This window comes from Mercenaria mercenaria, chromosome 1 (assembly GCF_021730395.1).
Source record: "Mercenaria mercenaria strain notata chromosome 1, MADL_Memer_1, whole genome shotgun sequence".
NCBI classification, from domain to species: domain Eukaryota; kingdom Metazoa; phylum Mollusca; class Bivalvia; order Venerida; family Veneridae; genus Mercenaria; species Mercenaria mercenaria.
The window spans coordinates 104792897-104814183 of NC_069361.1; the positions used below are offsets into that span (position 1 = coordinate 104792897).

Consider the following 21287-nt stretch of genomic DNA (forward strand, 5'->3'; position numbering starts at 1 on the left):
TGTTAAAATTCGGATCAAATGACTTTAAAGAGATAACCTTAGATTTGTTTTACAGAATAAAACGGGCAGAAATATATTATAAGTATTATATACGTTTCCTTGTGCAATAAAATCTAAACGCAAACGTGTTTTAACTAAACCGAAATTATTGCGTCGAATGTGAACTCGAATAAAAATCAAAGAAAACGCTAGAGCTGTGAAACAAATTGACAAATTAATAGATCGGCGATTTGTTCGTACATAAGTAACTTACTCGTAATGTATCAAAACATACAATGTTCTCAAAAAAATGTCAGTCAACGATTACCTAATATAGGGTCAACCAATATTTTTTCTATTAGCTACTTGAACAGTAATGTTGAAAACAATTAACACACGGAGTAATACATCCCTTTTAAGACTCTGTGAACAGAATAATGGCCAGGATTATATAGTGGACACTAAACTTTACAGAGGAAAGCACATTTATTGCTAGACAATAGTATAGTTTTGATAAAATAATCCTGACGAACGAGGAAATTTGTGTAAGAATTATATACAATGCGTTTTGAAGAAAGGTTGGTAATTCTGTAAATTATAATAATAAACTGAAACGGTTTTATTTGTTTCAGCGTTTATATATCCACTAGCACGGTATAAAGGACTTATACTACCTTTCTCTTACAGATTAATCCATAGTCTCCGATTTACAGTACTATTGCTTCAGTCATTAGCACCACACTGTATTGTCCGAAGTCATCAAACCAGTCTGTTAGGATAATATTGCGATAAAATCTCTGTCAAATAACTTGGTGATTTTTGAAGGAAACTACTGTACATGAAAGACGGCAATTGAAATTTGATAGCTTGCTTAGAACTATCATATTTTCTATAGTTTAAAACAAGTTTTAAACACATACTTTGAATATGTTGATTTTCGTTTATTTTACTTTCTAAGATACCCACAATATTCGTACTGAATACCAATGTTTCTTTAACAGAGGAAACATTCCAGAAATATATGTCTTAAGGTCTGACTGCACTCTTACGGAATCTTAAATTAGTAACACGAATAAGTTTGTTGAACTATTAGAGCAATTCTCCGAGAAACATCGAATGCAAAGGAATTTCGCTTAGAGACAAAAATAAATCAACGTCGGTAGACCTTAATGAGCGTTATGAACAAACAATTTGTCAGCAGGCACTATTAGAATGTTAAGTATGTAAGTCTGAATATAAGGTCAATGCACTAACGGAGGAAACGTCAGCAAATAAAGGAATAAATATAATCGGCATATTCAAGTACATGTGTATCAATATTGTATAATGTTATACTTGTTTTTTTTTCTCTCACCAAAATCAGCAATTTATAATTGCACCATGTGATCATATAATATAGTAAGTATTAGATATAATATGATGCACCTCTATGGTTATTTATTTATTTATTTGGGTTTTACGGCGCACCAACACAGTATAGGTTATATGGCGCCAAACAGGACCACAAATTTTGATTTCACATCTCATTTACATCGAAATAAAAACATGAGGTATGGAATCAAAATTTGATTACCTGCTGGAATCACCGAGTTACAGCAAAAACCAAGTGTTAAGACCCTATTAGTCGCCTCTTACGATCATGCAAGGGTAAGGCAGTGGTTCTAATTCTTTTCATACACAGATCGTCCCAGAACCACATTGGGCGCATCTCTATGGTACACGAATTTTCATGTTAACTACGCAATAAAATCCTTAGGTCGATCCGATCAAAAATGGCCTAAAAACTCAAAGTGTCAAAATGGAGTGAGAAACAAGTTTTTTCTTTCATCAAGAAATATTGGTTTGTCAAACTGCATGAAATATTTTACAATTTATTCATTACCAAAGAAAATATATGACGTAATTGAAAATACTTCTAACATTACGGGTATGGGAAACGTTCAGGTTTTAACTAAATGTTTGAAGAAATCTGAAAGTTTCAATATAAGCACAGCTGTCGACCACATTAAAAATGGCCATAAATTCTGTAAAAGAAGCTGGATCTATGGTCAAAATAATTTTGTGGTCCTTGATTGTGCTCACTACCAAAAACATTCCTATGTGACCTAAATATAGCAAAAATGCTCATTTTCTCAAAAATGAGTGATTTCAGAAATATTCAGTGACATGTTTTGATAAAAATAATAAATTTGTTTCTAAAAACTGAATTCACTACACAGGATAAGCATTCTGGTAGTAAACAATGTACAGTTTTTCAAATTAAAAAAAATCCAAATTGTGTAGGTAACATCAGGCTTAAGTGAACCACGTTAGTAAATGCTTTCTATGTGCAGTAGACGATTCTTGTACACAATCTTCCATTAATTATTGGTTGTACATTTAAATATCGTATAAATACAAGAACCTAAATTTTGCGAAGTGTGGAGATAAGTTGTTTTTCAGTCTTAAAGTTCAGCTGTCACGTAATTAGAATCTGCATGTCCTATTTGTCAGTTCACAAAATACCATCATGTGTGATTTAAACTAAAAGGCAAATTACGGAGATACTACATTTCAGTATTCTGGTCCTCTAAACCCTCCCGAGTAGAGAGCAATTTCAGTACAAATTCAACGGTGCATAATTTTGCCAGAAACTCGTTTTTGTTTTCAACAGACGAAATTTTGGGCATTGTCATACATTTTCGACAAAACATAGTAACAAAATAATAACAGTTTGCTTGTTGTTCATATTTCGCATTGTAGGAATTCTTGTACGATAATATAAAATACGAAAAGCTGTTAGGTTCACGGAATTGGAAGTTGGTAAATTTTAACACTTAAAACATTAAACTTTCAAATAAGGTATATCATTTACCTCTGTTATGACATATCTAGCCATTCCGTCGTCTGGGACATGATGTTAGAAAGTGCAAACGTTACAGTTATTCTTGAAGGGTTTAAAAAAACAGTTTGGAAAGTTATTTTACAACAGACTAGCATTACGTTTAACAGAAGACATCTATATATAGAAGATATTTCTAATTGATGATATAAAATCATTCATTACAGTTCTGTATAGAAGCTGGATTTACGCCTTGACTAGTTAAGGACACTAAGTCTAGAGAAGTCAATTGTTTCAGGCTGGACTGGATAGTGTCCAGTGCTTTAAAATGTGATATATACATATTTTATTATATCTCTCAATGCAAACTTTCTCTATATATTCAATGTATCTTCGATATCCAGTTAATTTTCAGAGAGAGAAAATACAGCTTCTCTGGTCCCAATCAGTTTAAAAAAAAGACTAAAATGTCACTACTCATTTGTGAAACACGAAAACAGAGATTTGAGTATATATGCAAATATTGAACCAGTACGAATGTGTAGTACAATTCCGGCGTGTATATAAAGCAGCATCGAAACTAATCTTATTGGGTTAGTGGACTTGCTGTGGCATGTACGTGCTCGTTTGCACTGTTAGGCGCTTTGCCGTACTTGGACTTGTATATTGTGGTGGTGATTTAGTTCGTACAAATTCTCACTACTGTATATATATATAAAAGAAAAACATCCAATGGGTATCCAAAATGTATTGATTGGCAATACGGATATCAAATAGCGGAAAAAGATAAATCAAGATGCCTTTGATTGTTTACATATTTAATAATTCTAATCCAATTTTAAGAGTAGTATAAAAAAAATGTAACTCAACCGGTTTCACCTGATATCCTGAAAATACATTTTCTTGTAACTTATTTGCTCAAGGTGCTTGAATTGTTTGTTTATTAACACTACCCCTTACACTCTAATGAGATCGGCCACAACATTAGGAAAGAAATTCGCAGCATATCCGCGATAACCATTTTGCAGATTACATTGCTTTTTCTGGTGAATGTCACAACATATTAAATGGCTAAAGAGTTAAGGTTAAATGGTAGAAAATGAATTTATAGACAAAATCTTTAAATTTAAAACCGAGTCTGCTATTATTCTGCTTGGCTGCATTCTATGCTTCCAAAGATTCTTTTTTTACAGATTTTATCAAAAACTTAACATACTCAAGATGTATCATGAAACAGTCATAAGTAGATCTAAACAAATTGTTAACATGGAACAGTCGACAAATAAAACATTTAACATTAACGAAAACCATTTTCAAGGTATCGTGCTTTTTCAAAATGATTTCATCAGCTGTACTTCATTAATTAAACCATTCTCTGTCAAATACAGTCACAGCACGCACTCTCACAGCACGTTCAGCTGCTTTATTTGTGTTGGAAACCCCCCTTTCATTTATAATTTTACTCTTCTCTACATTTGAGAAAGTTTTATTTATTTTATTTTGTTGGGTTTATTGTCGCACCGACACAATTTTAGGTCATATGGCGACTTTCCAGCTTTAAAGGTGGAGGAAGACCCCAGGTGCCCCTCCGTGCATATTTCATCACGAGCGGGCACCTGGGTAGAACCACCGACCTTCCGTAAGCCAGCTGGATGGCTTCCTCACGTGAAGAATTCTGCGCCCCAAATGAGGTTTCGAACCCACATCGATGAGGGGCAAATGGTTTGAAGTCAACGACTCTAACCACTCGGCCACGGAGGCCCCTCATTTGAGAAAGAGACAGATCTCATATTTTGTTATAATAATTATTGTTGTCGTCTGTTGATACTTATTTTGTAACACAAGCCAACGAACACTATCAGGAAGCACTAAACTTTATTACAGCAAACCTTGAACTGCCACTGGGGAAAAAAGGTGGTGAACAGTAAAAAAGTGAATGGAAAACAGGAAGTTGTTGTTTTTCGTTTGTCTGATATGACGCACAGTTGAGGCATTCTATGCTGCTATATTAGACCTTATATTTTACAAGCAAAACCAAATGTAATGCCTTGTTGAAAGCTAAACATCCATGGACTGAAACAGGCAGCGGTGACCAATTGATGGAGTCTTAATATTTCCCTCCTTGTTTGTATTTTGTTTCCCGGCTTCTCCCATTACACTAAACTGTCTTCGGGGATGCAAAATAATCGAAAATAATATAATGGCTTAGTCGTAGCTCCAAGTCAAAAACACGTCAAAGTGACAATAGTAATGAACAAATCTAATCAATGGAGGAATATTTATCTCAAAATACCATACACAAGCTACTCATGTGGGAAGTGGTATGTTTATACTTTTGTGTAATAAAAAACGATTTTTTGATGATATTTAACGAGACTTTTCAGTGGAATATCCATTTTTGCCTCATTTTGACATTCAGTGATATATGCAAGTGTATGCAATGTAACTGACAATGAATTATTAATACAGCAATAAGCAGTGCATTCGATGTAAGAAAAATACTAGAGTACTTATACCTTTCTAAACGCCGAGCCATTAAAACATCCGTGAACTCCGTTCACCTTGCTCTTACCGGTAACATGTTTTTATTTTCCATTATCAATAACACTTATATTTGATTATCAATTTATTTTACCTGTGTTGCTGGGAACGCGCATGTCAATGTTATCAAAAGTTTAAGGTTAGTATAAAGATTAAGATTTATTTCTGTATAATATTGTAAACATTTAAACATAACATATTATCACATCAGGGTAACGAGTCCGTCCTAGCAACTTAATTATATACAAATTACAACACAAATCATAACCCAGTTCTGCTCCATTATTGTCCTTCTATAATTTCATGACTAAAACAGAATGATGCTATCGTAGAAAATGAATTGAGATTACAAATATCATTTCTTCCGTTTTTAAATTTATAGACGCAAACGTAACAAAAACTGAATGATACGAAATGATTAAAATTTCTATCAATTTTGTTTCTTTTTATAACGGTGCGATGATGAAAGTATATAAGCATTTACTCACGAAATACTTTCCTTGTGCAGCGTAATTTTAATCGTTTTAAACATCAATTTAAATCAAAACCGAGTTAAAACTGATTTTTAGAACAGATATGCCAAGTCTTCGTAAGATCTTGGGTCATCGTATTTTTTTTCAACTGTATTTGGTAATTATCAAACGTTTTATAAATAGAGGTTACGACCCTACTGTTTTGAGACATACCGCATGTTTACTTTTCAACCCTTTTTTGCAGTTGGACACTACACTTCCCTCTTTGATTGTGTCTGACGGAAGAGGGTGGGGGTGGAGTTAAATTGATATATGTCCTCTGGCCTGTATCCCCGGGCCTTTGAGTGTTTCTCTTATTGCTCTGTATTCTGTAAAGGCATTGAGTACACACGTTTGTGGTTCTTAAGGTTTGTCTTTAAAATATTCATACAGGAGCAATTTTGCGTTTTACATGCAATGCCTTTTTGTTTCTATTACGTGTGTTAGAGATTCACCTGGCGTGGATACTTTCATTTACACTGTCTCCTGTCTTTGGAATATAGTGGAGGTAAGATTAAGGTTACGTGCGCACCATAAACCGGTTTATGCTCCCCGTTCGTCTTTTGCCACTGACCGTTCTAAAGCGGTGCCCGACTGTATTTCTTTATTTGTTTGGTTTGTCCCCATGTGTTTGCTTTGTATGCGCATGCGAGCGTGCGTGTGTGCGTGCGTACGTGTGTGTGCACGTCTGTGTGATGTGGCTTTCATTTGCGGATGCTTTGTTTTTGGAACATGGCAGTCCCTGTTTAATATATGTCCTTGTTGTTTTTCACGAATGTCGATGAAATGTTATTTCAAGCTTTTCATACATCATCACAAGTTATTACATGCTACATGCAACCTTAGTCCAGCTGCTGACTATGTGCGTCGCTCAGCGGTTTTGCATTCAGCTTTGCAAAGTCGGGATCTTTAGCAGCAACAATTTTTCTGAAAGATTCATATTGTGGTTTCTCTATCATGTGCTCCTCCACAGGTTTTCTATCCCTGTACCTTCTACGTATACTTTTCGATGATGTCTTTTTCTCTAAAATATCGAAGATTGACAATCCGGTTTTTGTACGCATGCGATAATCTGCTCTATAATCATCAATCAGAATTTTGAATATATCAAGATCAAGTTGCTCACAAGCGGTATGCAATGGCGTTTTTCCATACTTGTCTCGTGCATTGACGTCAACTAGTGGGCATAACAATTTTACAATATCTGTTAATCCTTTATGTACTGCAGCGTGTAATGGAGTATATCCGTGTCTGTCAGCTTGTCGAACGTCAGAGACGGGCAAGAGCTTCTTAATTATACTACAATACGAATTGTTCTTATACTTTAATAAAAGATCAAATTTGTCCTGTTTACATGCACATATGGCTCGATGGAGCGGGGTTTGTCCATAAAAGTCACGAACGTTTGGACTCACAATGTTCTTTAACAATATGTCAACAAGCATTTCGTTGTTCGTAAAAACAGCAATATGAAACAAATCTGCACCTCTGATAACCGAGTTCCTACCATATGACACCCTACGTTTCACTGTTACCTGAGACACATCTGCTTTAAGTAGAATTTCAACGATCCCTGTATGGTCCCTAAATGCAGCACAATGTATTGGGTTGTGTCCTCTGTAATCTTTTGTCGTTATTGACGCTCCGTATTGTAACAAGAGCTTGGTTATCTGTTGTCCTCCAATATCTGCATTCATATGAAGTGGTGTTCTTTTAAACTTCCCAGTCTTGTAGTTCACAGCAGCTTTATTTTCCAGCAGGATTTGACACGATTCAAATTGTAAACTTAAAATTGCTTTGTCCAGAGCTGACCAATTATTTTTGTTTCTGTAATTTACATCTGCACCGTGACGTAGCAGGGACTTGATACATTGAACATAACCATATTTAGCTGCAGCAATTAGAGGACTGCTTTTGTTTATACTGTTAGTGTAAGCAATATATTTTCTGTCACAATTTTGTAACAAATATTCGAGACAATCGTAATGTCCCTTTGCAGCAGCAAAATAGATAGCATCTTCACATACGACAGCACCCCGTAACAGCAAAAGTTCGATGACGTCTTTCATACCTTGTTGAGAGGCTATCACCAATGTCGAGCGCAAGAATTGTGCTTTCTTAAATGGCCTAGGGAATTTCATTTTCAAAAACGTTTTGAGAGGTTTTGTGTGTTTGTAGAGGAGCGCAAGTGACGGAAGATAAACTGGAAGATGCTCTCCAAAGTCAATGTCGCAATTCTGGATTGTACATTTCTTTGGCAATACATCGACTGGTTTTGATAAAAAATACCTTCCTTCCTTCCTTTTGCAAAACAATTGTACAAAAACATCATTCTCAAAACAGTCATGTTTCAAAACAGACGTATTAATGTTTAGTTCATTAACAAACGGTGGCCCTAACGGTAAGCGACCAAAATTGTTCCGTATCTCAAAATCTCTTTTCTTAACAGCAATGAACAAATATTGTTCTAATTTTTCCTGCTTCATTACTTTACATATAGCTTTGAAAAGCTTAGGGAATTGATATTCGTCAACAACGATATGAAGGCTATCCTGTTTTGTTACATCTGTAGTTATATATTGCATAAGAAACTGTTCATCTGCAAATTCAAGAACTGCATCTTGGTATTCCTGGCCCGCAACAAGTCCTACCATGTCTTTAACTGTGTTGTGTGTGAATGAAAATGTGCCAGCAGAGCGATCAAACTTCAAAAATCCATGTTCGTGATATTTCAAGGATTTAAAAAGAGCTCCTACTGCTTTTCCTTTCAAGTGAATGCCGAATTTCAGAGCTGTCTTTTTAATTTCATTCGTTAGATTTTGTTTTGTCAGTTGTAATTCTTTGTTTGGTCTAGTCCAAATCAGAATAAGGGCAAGGAATTTCTCCCCATCTATAAATAGCTCTTCCATACACTTTTTGAAAAACAAAACTGGGTTTTCAAAGAAAAATGACCCCATCTGGAACAGATGTTCGTTGCGAACAAATAAAGTGACGATTTCTGGAAACCCTATCATTGCCTTGATAGAATCATTCTTCTGCAGATATTCATCGATGTCGTCAGGTAGCTTCAACTGGATTTGTTTAAACGTGAATGCTCTCTCATATGCTTTACTGCAGTTTTCTACACGGCAAGAACTTAATTCTTTATGTGATTTTAATAAATGCTTTTCAATTATTGCAACTCTTTCTGAACCTGTCAGGTCAAATGATGCTAGCTGTTGAATGTTTTGATCCTTAAAAAGTGTCATCTGACGCAATTTTTCCTTTGCCTCCTTAAGGATATAATGACGGGTTGTAATGACAACGTTTATTACTTTTGCTTCAATGGCCTTTTCAATATCTCGCAAACGTTGTGACCAGCCTTCTAATAATTTATCATCTAAGGCACCAGCACCAAATATGTCGTCGATGAAAATCGTTTTAAAGATACCTTGGCTTAAATCTATATGATCCCAATCCGAAGGCATGCCAAGTTTCAAGCAGGAATCCTTCCGGGTTGTTTCAGTAGTCAGTTTGATAGCCATCATAGTCTTCCCTTCTCCTGGCGGTCCACTGAGTATCAAACAACCCGTACTGTTTAAAATTTTCTTTGCATTTTCATGCGCATTTGTAGCAACATAAACCTCATCACGCTCAGAACCGTCCATATAGAGTTTTGTCACTGCTGTAAAATATATTAAATATTATGAAAACATTTATTTACTGAAACATAAAGGATATTTCGTTCTTCACATAGTGTGATATTCCCTATATCGTTGTATATAATATGAAATAAGGCACTGCTTAATCGGGAATCGATCCGACTTCAACTCATCACATAAGACAAAAGAACTTGTCAAATGAAGCATCGATTCCGTATCATTTTAAAGGTAGATTCTGGAATTAAAACAACACTGCCCATATTTGTACTGATGTGCAATACATAGCGGTTCGGACAAGTTATGTGGACGCATGTAAGGCACAAGAAGAAAGCGTATTTTTCCAAAATATCCGAAGTCAGGCACTCTATGCACATGCCGGAAGGACATATTTTTTTATTTCGATAGTATATATTTTATACATCATATGTTACTGTAGAGGAACGATTCCAATTTTCGAGCGACAAAAATCGGTAGGATCGATTACCTAATAAGTTAACAGTAATACATGTATAGCAGTCACATATCCATTTAGATATTTTTGCTGATTTCAGCCTCATTTTTATCTTTTAATGCGGTATTTATTCTTCAGCCACAAATACTGTAATTTTATAAGTATTTGCTTAGACTGTTGAAATAACGCACTATTTACTGTACAAAATGGTACGAAATGACATTCCTTTGAAATAAAAATGCGTATACAACCTAAAAATTAATTATTACTGGTATGAATTTTACCCTGTTTAAGGAGTTGTAAGTTCTTGCAATATGTAATGAAACTAGAGAGTGTTTCTTCTTCACAAAAAACGTATGTCACCAACCACTTACCATGCAATGCCACAAATTAAAGGACATAATTCCAGCGAGAATCATTTAACCATATCATTTCAACTATATATACAACTAGGTTTGGCAGTGGTAACTCCTATGAAGTTTGGTAGAATTCCACCAACGGTATCGAAGTAGTATCACAGATCAAATAATTTGACAAAATTTTAATCAATGGTCAAGATTCCTCTGAAAATCATTTGATATCAGGACACGGCAATATTATTTACAACTAAGCCATTGAAGCGCAACATGCTGATGATAAGTGTAAGTAGGCTTGGCACTGATAACTGATGCAACTGCTGGAAATCTGCCACAATGACAAAATATCACAAAATTTAACAAATGCCATAAATCCATAAACATCACTGAACATTTTAAGACTTAGCACTGAGCACTCATGTAAGATTTGGTTGAAATCCGTTCTATTTTATAGAAAAGTGGCTGGCTACATGAGCTAGAACATCAAAAAAGACTAATTAAGGTGGAATGCGCCTAATTTGAAGTTACTGGGTTTCGTTTCCGCATATTCCTCATAGACTGCGTATTTTACTTTTTTGATATTTCTGTAACGTTTTTCTCTGCAAACCTACAAAAACGACCATTGACGTCCATTTTGATGAACCGCGATTTCACGTCCGTCAGACGTTTTTTGTAAATCGTTCTGTTCATTCTACAAAAATCGATTTACTTGTTACTCATCATATTTTCATTTAAAAATGTCTTTAAAATGGTGAATAAGTTATGGAGATCATTTTAACGTGAAAGTCGATATTTACGTTAAAGTGACGCCAGAGCGACAAATATGACGTTGAGTTTCGAATAAAAAATTTGCTTTAATTTTGCCTCATGTAAAACCCAAGCAATCGAATTTGAGAAAAAAACTAACATGAAGATGATAAGTTTATTTGCTATCGATTAATGGAATAAAATTATGGGGTCACCGAATTCATTTTCGCGTAAAATTATATCACGCTACCCCTACCCCCAAATCACAACATAGCGCAATTGAGTATTTTTTTTTTCAGTATCTCCTCTTTTCTTCCATAAATCTACTATTTTATTTTTCTTAGTACAATTAAATTAAAATACTCTTTAAAACTCTGCTAACTTCGGCGAAATCATTTCAGTGTAGAACTCAGATTTTAATGTCTGGATTATATTCAATTTAAGAAAATGCGACAAAATCGACACTGCATTTCCGTTGCCCTGAATTACATTACTCTACCCCTATCCCAGATATAAAAAATGCGTAATTCAATATATTTTCTTATGTCTTGTGATAAAGACAAACACATTTTGAGTTTTTTACAACTGTGCAATGATTTCATCCAACATTAAGATTGAAATGATTTATTTCGCAAGTTAATAGTAATACATGAACAGTCCGGTATCGATGCACATTTACAGAAATAAATAAGAAAACGACAGAATATAATTAAAATCTTTTATTTGAATTATCTCAACCTTTTAATTTTAACAATTTCCTGTACAGAATGCCATCACAGGCCACTATTTCTGTGACGTATTATCTGAGCGTAAAAATGGATACATAAAGAAATGAAATTTTATGGCATGTAATAGCATAGAGGCAAACAAATAGAATACAACTTTACAAAATTTAAAAGGCCTTAGGTAATTTATATCATCATGTTTGAATACACTTTATTAATTTATTTAACTTTACTACAGATTTTACGCTTGGGAACTATTTCGATTGTTTGGAGAGTAGTCGGACACACTGATTTCGAATAAAGTGCATCCTCTGTGAATACCCCGCGGGAAACAGAGTATATTTGTCATACGGAGGCTGTTGCTCTGAAAAGGTTAATTTATTTAGTAACTTGGCTAGAACAGAAACACCATCCTTTGCAAAGAGGATTTAGCTCTCCAGATATGTGTGTAAAGAAGGTTAGACACGTAATAGAAACATATTCGAGATGTAATTTTTTTTCCTAACAGTAGAAACCTATCAAACACCACAGCTATGAGTAAACATTCTGCTAAAACTGCTAAATATTCCACGAAATAAAAAAAAATGTTTGTTTTGGGTTTAGCGCTGTTTTCTACGTTATGGCGGGAAGTTAAGCTAGCCAGTGTTCCTGGATTCTGTATTCTCAACAAGTAACTTCCAACTTCACCACATAAATCAGAGTTGGAGGACGAATGATTTCGGACTCGTGCCTCCTATCAAATCGTCATGCCCTACCCGGGGATCGAACTCACGATTCATAATTTTGCGCTCCTTCTATTGAACTCAGCGTGTGGGGTAAAAGAAAGAAAGAAAATAGCGGTTGTGGCTGAGAATCTCTGTAGTTCAAAGCGGTTGATTGTTAAACATCTGTAATTCTATGTTTCCATTATCTATATGTGCTACTCAAGAATCGTAACTTTGTACGGAGGACTGGAGGCTCAAACTTGCAACCCCTGCCTTCGTATTTACTAGATATTAGGATTTGTACGGGCACGTGTATATATATATAAGGTTTCATTTTTTATTTTAATAAGCGCCTTAGGTGTCAAAATTCAGAATGATACAGTGAATTTTCAACATTCATAGGAAGTTTATAAGGATATGTCTTATATCACGATTCTGGAAATTATAGAAGTTATGTTTTACTTCAAATAGCGCCTGTGGTATAAAATATCGAAAAGAATGAAAAATAAACTCTGACCTTTAAAACCTAATTCTGCCGTCAGTATAAAATATGAACATCTGCGTAGAGCAGGTAATTTACCGAGCAAGCCCGTGGCAACTAATCTTATGGTCATCTTATGGGATGTGCATGCGTGCGTGCGTGCTTAAGGACTGTTAGGGGTAATAAAAAGTAAAACAAGATTCAAACAACTTTTACTCCCGTGGCGGGGCGGCTAGGTCAATGATCATACGTCTGAAATAACAAACAAAATATTTGAACTTGTATGATATTGAACTATGATATTTTACAATAATTATGTTTCAAGTGTGAAAACTTCGAAATATACAATTGCATATGCATAAATATTTCATTTTAGCTGTGTATTACAACGGAAAACTTGTTAATTGGTATTTTGAATAAGAAAAAGGTGAAAAAATAATCATTATTATAAAGAAATATATTTAAAGCGATTTTAAAAAATAACATGATCAGTATTTTACGCAAAGTTGGTCGCATTGGCGTATGTAAAAAATTCTGCATTGAAGCTATTTCGCACCGGTCGCCAGTTTTAAAGTTATAAATACCTCTTTTGAAAAGAAAACATTCTTTCTCACGTGCCAAAATTCGTTTCACGTCTAAAATACTTAGATTTGAAAAGAGATATGTCAGAAAAACACGTAAACTATAGTTATGTTGTGGATTGGGGGTAGGGGTAGCGTAATGTAATTTTACGCGAAAATGAATTCGGTGACCCCATAATTTTATTCCATTAATCGATAGAAAATAAAATTTTCATCATCATGTTAGTTTTTTCTCAAATTCTATCGCTTGGGTTTCACATGAGACAAGATTAAAGCAAACTTTTTCTACGAAACTCAACGTCATATTTGTCGCTCTGATGTCACTTTAACGTAAATATCGACTTTTACGTTAAACTGATCTCCATATATTATACACCATTTTAAAAACAAAGACAAATATCAAACAGGGAATGCCAAGTACCAAAATCGCAGCCTCCCCAAAACGAAACCTACAGCACGCAGACGTGCACACCACAAACACACACACACATACACGTGCACACACACAAAGCCAACACACGAGGACAAAACGAACAAACAAAGGAACACATACACACACAAAGCCTACACAAGAGGACAAAACGAACAAACAAAGGAACACAGTGGGGCACCGCCTTGGAACGGTCAGTGGCAAAAAACACCACTAAAGACATTTTTAAATGAAAATATGATGAGTAGCAAGTAGATCGATTTTTGTAGAATGAACAGAATGATTTATAAAAATCGTCTTATGGACGTGAAATCGAGGTTCATCAAAAATGGACGTCAATGGTCGTTTTTGAAGGTTTGCAGAGAAAAAAGTTATAGAAAAATCAACAAACTAAAAAACGCAGTCTATGAGGAATATGCTGAATTTTATATTAATCAAAATTTCGAAACGAAACCCAGTAACTTCAAATTAGGTGCATTCCACCTAAAGGGTCATAACTCTGCTGAAAATCACCGAACCTGAAAATGTACGTGAATATACGGATGGAGTAAAATACAACAACTCAAGGGCCACTGAACTCTGCTGAAGATGACAGGAACCGGAGGATGCTGACATTATGTTCCATGAGGCTTGGCACCATTCACTCCTGTAAGGGTAATTAGAAAATCGCCCAATAATTTAAGAGAAGTGACAAAAACATCGATGGAATTTTATAAATGAATGGCTATAACTCTGTTGAAAATCACTGAACTGGAATATATCGACAATATGTACCATAAGACAGGGCACTGTTCACTCGTGAAATGTTTGGATTCGCCCAATAATATAAGACAAGTGGCTTAAACCTCAAAGGGCCATCAGCTTACAGAAAATACCGATCATATGCACATCAATGCTTAACAGTGATCACTCTTTGTAAAGTTTGGTGTAAACCTGACCCGTGGTATCGAAGTTGCATCAAAGGAATTGCGTGGACAAACTTTATGACATAGAAACGGACGGACATGCGGACTCCACTAAATCAATATGTCTCACCAGCTAATTATGAGATACATAATGATGCTACGAAGCGAAGAATAGCAAATTATATTATATTTTAAACAAGGCTGTTAAAAATAGCGAAAACTTTGTCTCTAGCTTTGAAATATTTTATAAAAACAAAAAAAAGAACATATCATCATGATTCGCAATCTTTCTACTAATTGCACTGCAAATTTGATCTAATATGATCATACAGTCAGGAGTAACGCTTCCTCACTTACACGAACCCGGCGCACGGTTATTATAATTCAACGACGGAAACGACGTCGTGCCGTCATCGAGATGCTTTCATTGAGTTTGCATTAATTTACATTTATAAATGTCTTTAACAAATTTTGATGAACAATACCTGAATAGTAATAGTATGACTACTTATGCCAAGCATCTCGGACAAGGTGCGCATTATGAATACAAGGTTTTTAATCCAAGGCGGCATACATCGACATTATCGTCGAATTACTTTTTTGTTTTCTCTTTTCACCTTTGCTGTCTTTAAGGAATTTTGTGCGAATCGTTTGTACCACTTTAAGAAAAAGACAAAGATGAACCAATATTGTTATGGCGTCTGCTTCATTAAGATATAAATTTATTTAAAATTCTACATAATTAAATTACTAGCTGATTATCTATGAGAGTCAATGACGTCATTATATACATGACAAGCACTTATATCTCACTTAGTTTAAACGTTGTTTGCTTCCGCCTCAAATGCTCGAATGCCATTTATACTCTCGGTGCATGTCGTCCAGAAATATTGCTGAACTTTGATATATTTTCGGGCAAGCAAGTATACTATCAGTGCGAACATTAGCAATAAAACAGATGAAAAAGCGAATGCGCCAGAAATGTGTATCTATGGTAATTAAATCGTTTACCGCATTTTGCCTATCAGAGAAAATGTTACAAAACCAGACTAAAAGAAAGAAATATTGCGAACTACAATGAGATATTCCACATTGCTCTTTACACAATATGCAGCTTTTGACAGTCAAAGTCTACGTTGTTTTAACAGCTCTCGTAGTATAGTCGAATCTAGTAAGGCTAGGAAGTCTGAACGGATAATCGTTAAAACGTGAAAGCCGTGTAAATCAACACAATACTCCTCTCCAGGAAACGCGGTCTGATGACCATATCTGTCTCGCTGGCAATACTAAAACAAAGACGTTTCACTAATAATAATTCTCATTAATTCTTAACTTTTGGTAGTTTCTGAACTATAATAAATCAATCTTTGAAATAAGCAAATTCATTGAATTGGTGTCACCCGCCGAACGGTTTAAAGGTTTTACCCTTGAAGAAACATTCTTTGCATATTAATAGCTCTGAAATGCACTGGAATATCAGTGTTTTTAAAAAGTACTTATTCCTTTCCAAAATTTTGATCAAAAGATAAAAGGTAGATTTTTCGAAAGCAAAGAACACCACAAACACGGCTATGTATTTGCAAAGTAGGCACACAACAAAAAGTTGTAAAGGAAAAATATTATAGACGGGTTCCTTCAAAAATCCAACAAGTATATTCTGATTTTATGCAGAATATAGAAAAAGGGGAGAAAGGGTATGGTGGGGGTGGGGTGGTAAAAAGGAAAGTGGAACAAGGATGAATATTAAAAAGGGAATGCTATGTTCCTTAATCACAGTTACCTTGCAACGTAAACTGCTGCAGCACGCACATGCGCACGCACGCACGCACGCACACACACACACACACCTAATTTACATGGATAAACAAAATATCAACCCTGTAGGACACCACCCAAGACACACAGACGTACAAGCTCACACGCGCAGACAGGAAAAAATAACAATCGGGCATCGCCTAAAGAATCCAGCAGCCAAAATTAAGGTATGCACGATAACTTACTCATTGTAAAAGGAGAGGGAATGCAAATGCAAGGGGAAAGGATGGGAGGGGTGATAGGGGGAGTGAGGAGAAAGAGGAAAGAAACGTTAACAACCAGCAAGACAACATACGCAACACAAAACACAAGACGAACTCAAGCAAACCAAATTACATCTTAACAAATGGTCTCCAGGCAAACTTCCTACATTCTAAGTTTGATCACAATATTATATTCCTTACTGAACAAAAACTATTTTCTATTTTTATTAACTGCAACGTTGACCTACACTACAGTTACGCATACTGAACATCAATTTCCAAGAAAACTGTATTTACTAACATTTGTAAAAATATCTTTTTAAAATGCTATTAAAATTGCATAGAAATACTCTCATAGTCATTGTGACCCTGACCGATTCCAAAACTAAAGGTACCTCCAATTGATCCCAAACAATCATTCCATTGGATGCGTCGGCCCAAGCTCTATGCTAACGTTTATTTACTGGAAATCGATCACAGTCTCAATATCATTTCAACCATGACCTTTCATCAACTAATTTTCAGACATGAGGAAAACATTACACCCTTTTTCTGCAAATGACAGGAATAACGAGATAAAACAAATCCTTAACTTATTAGATGTTAACTGCCCAATAGCACATTATGAAATATATGGCTTATTCTGACAAATATATACTTACATACTAGATGTCTTATTTTTGAAGACAATGCTCGGGATCCGGACTCGTACATTTCGTTTACTGAAATTTTAAAATTACGTTAATACTTAAAACAATTGTTTATCAAGTGTTTAAAGAAAAAGTTAGTCGTGTGTAACTTCGTTTTAAACATTACATTTCTAAACTTATCTCAAGCAGGACTTTGACCTGAAATTATTAAAACAATAATAGCATCGAATATTTATGATGTCATTTGCCTGAGGAAATGGGTAAACTATTATGCCGATCTTAGATGATATGACAGATGTTGAATTATCAAAGACCTTGACCTTTTATTGAATAACCCAATAAAACAATATGTATCATCTACTCTATAAGTCTTGCCATCCTATGGAGTTTGAAGGTTCTAGGTAAAATGGTGCATCAGTTAATGATCAGAAATGAAGCGGGACGGACAAACGAACGGGACTAAAACTATTAACAATATGTTTCCCCAAGTAGATGAGAGACATAATCTACAACAGGAATAGCCTCGTTTTAAGAAAGAAGTCACTCTAATACAATACCATACGGCAGTGTATGTATAAATATGTAAATGATTTATATTGTTTTGTTTGTTTGTTCTGGGTTTAACGCCGTTTTTCAACAGTATTTCAGTCATGTAACGGCGGGCAGTTAACCTAACCAGTGTTCCTGGATTCTGTACCAGTACAGACCTGTTCTCCGTAAGTATCTGCCAACTTCCCCACATGAATCAGAGGTGGAGGACTAATGATTTCAGACACAATTTCGTTTATCAAATAGTCGAGGAGAACACACGCCCCGCCCGAGGATCGAACTCGCGACCCCGCGATCCGTAGACCGACGCTCTACCTACTGAGCTAAGCGGGCGGACTTGATTTATATTGTCACAAGTCACAAGTAACACAGTACTACATAGACAAAATAAAGCAACAAGGAAACAAGGGAAAACAAACAAATTTACTAAATACAGAATACAGCGGGAAATTATTTTGGAGCAGTGAGTGGCTGAAGCACCTCACTGTTCATCCAATACGACAGGAAAGTACAGGTAACGGTAATCCAAGCATGTTGAAACCTGCTATATTGAAGAAACCATCTACCACCAATAATATCAAATGATGGTATGTTATATATTACATATATTAATGTGTGCATCAACCATTTACTTCTTAAATTTGTTTTTGTCCCCTTGCTTGTTATATCTATATTATTACTGTGGTAATGTACAGAAATAACAATTATACATTACATACATTTACTTAATCAAGCATTTAGCCAGATTACTGCACCGTTTGCAGGTACAATTACTTAAATATTTATTTCAAATAATTGATAAAACAAACTCTCCTATATAACTATCCTAACGTCGACAATCTGTGCTGGATAAAAAAGTGATCAGACACCTTTGTTTCTTTACACTTAAAACCTGTATCTTCCTGTACATTAGGTTCTATAACAGGATTAATTTAACGAACTTTGATGGATTGATGTCTTTAAGAAAATTCACACAGTTAATTTGAAATACTCTTCTAGATTCGGAAAAGGGAGATCACAGCGTACATCAGTCACCAAATAATACATGAGTAGATTATTTCCCATGTGTTATTATTTTAAAGACAAGACAAATGTGGCGGCTGTAAAGTCTCCTCGTACATGGTTTCAGTTTAAGCCGTTGCTAGAGACGTGAGGGGTGTTGTACTTTCCATTACCTCTCATGAACATACTCAATTCAACCGAGTCTGATATTGTTTTGCCAGTTTGCATTTTATGCTTCCAAAGGATCTTTTTTATAGATGGTATAAACTATCATATTATTTCTTCCGAACACCTTTGTAGTAAGATTCCGCTAAAGCCGGTGCCAGGAGGCGTGATACACTTTGTATTACCCCTCATGAACATACTTATCAAACCAAGTCGTGTATCATTCGTTTTGTTGCATTTTATCCTTCCTACCTATCTTCGATTTCTGTTTAATTCCCCTTTCGTGTATTATTAACAAACGGTCAAGAGAAAAGATTTTTACAAAAGTATGGTCAGTGAGATGTTAAAGTGGAAAAGTTATACTGAAAACAGTGTTATGGGCCTACTTTGAAAATGCGTGGCTCTGTGGCTGTGTCTGTGGTGCTCTTTGCTTCCGAGAAATATACCCTTACCTATTATCTTTTTTAGATATACAGACAGAGTAGTAAAATCAGGTTAAAGATACATTTTGCTATAACTAACAATCATTGCATGCATAATTGCATACAATCTGCTTAAAAGATTCAAGCGTGGTCAGGAGAATAATTTCAGACTGGAGGTTGTTCCGTACGAGAGTACTTTGAAAAAAGGAAAATTTATAATAATTAGCACTATACGGATTACTCCATAGGCCAGGATGTGTCTGACATGTCAGTCTCAGCCGGCAAAATAAGCTGGGGGCAGAATAACTACTAGTGAATAGACAATTTTGTAAAACATTACTAGCTTTGAATAAGTTTTTCTCCAAAGTTCTGAAACAAAGTGAATATGCGTATCTGAGACACTGACACTGTCTTGAGTGGAATAGTTGTTAATATGTATGCATCTGATTGCACGTCTTTGTACCATTTTTATTTTTATGATATTGAGTTTAGTGTAGGGTGACCCGACTGAAGACGAGTTTTCAATCTGAGGCCTGACAAAAGTTTTGTATGTCATTTCTTTCACCTTTTTGTGTTTAGTTTGGATGTTACGTTTAATGAAACTTGTTCTGTTTCCTGTTGTGCAGATTTTGTCGATATAGATGCTGAAAGAAAGGTCGTCTGATAGGCTTATCCATGTTATTATACAGTTTACGGTTTCAAGAATCAATCATGTTGTATTGTATGTTTATTTTAGAAAATTTGAAGAATCTGGAATTTACTAGGGTTAAAATACATTTCTGATTTATTTCCGATTTCTATTTACTCCATAGAATGTATGATTATATTCTTAGTCTTATGTCTTATTTTAGCCTATTTATAGGCAGTAGTTATTTTCTGTTATGTCGTTAACATAATTCACCATGTAAAATTATGTGGAATTTAACTTTTTACTAACATTCATTTGTTTGTTGACAAGTTTAAGTTCAGAAAAAGTTTTGCGTTGACCTTCAACATTATATGTTTTTTAAACACTGACATATGATCAAATATTAATAACGTTCAAACCTATTTACTTGTAATAGAATTACTTATTAATAGTTTTAAGGAGATAAGAATTGTTTTACTATGTAAAGGCCCCAAAGTACTATAAGGTTTAAACGGAACCATCTCATACTTTCAGATGACTTGCTAGGATTATTTTAGCAGTAGATAGACTGTGAACAATTACATAATTTTATCTGAATATGAAACTGTAATTTAAAAAAAATATTGAAGTAATGTTGTCAATATTCAAATCTTACTTGATAAATATAGAATTATTTTAAATATTGATGACGAATATCAATCAAATTGATAATATTGCTTCAGTCCCGCTTTTTTAAGGCAGGTAGATTGTTCAACTCAATAAAACAAAAAGGAATTTAACAGACCAATAAGACTATCACATTTTAACAATACAATTAATATAATGATATAAAATGTTATTTAGATGCTGAGTAAATGTAAGAATTACCTGCTTTCTTTCTTTCATAAGTAGACTGTACAGGCGTGCAACGAGGACCGGACTTCATTAAATCTTCTGCTGCTTCCTATATCAGAGAAATTTAACTATGTAAATGTTAACG

At 34.8% G+C, this 21287-nt stretch overlaps 1 protein-coding gene across 2 annotated transcripts in view; it reads right to left on the reverse strand.

Moving 5' to 3' along the window:
* Positions 1-4604: 4604 nt before the first annotated feature.
* Positions 4605-21287, reverse strand: part of LOC123527690 (uncharacterized) — a 30983-nt gene continuing 14300 nt past the window's right edge. Inside the window, exons 5-7 of one of the 2 annotated variants that reach the window (XM_045307310.2) lie at positions 21176-21251; positions 17555-17614; positions 4605-9517 (exon numbers count right to left, since the gene is read on the reverse strand). In XM_045307310.2, the coding sequence (XP_045163245.2) occupies positions 6696-9517; positions 17555-17614; positions 21176-21251 (2958 nt within the window). In that variant the 3' untranslated portion in view covers positions 4605-6695. The remainder of the gene's footprint in view (positions 9518-17554; positions 17615-21175; positions 21252-21287) is intronic. The other variant, XM_045307327.2, reaches the window with a different exon arrangement.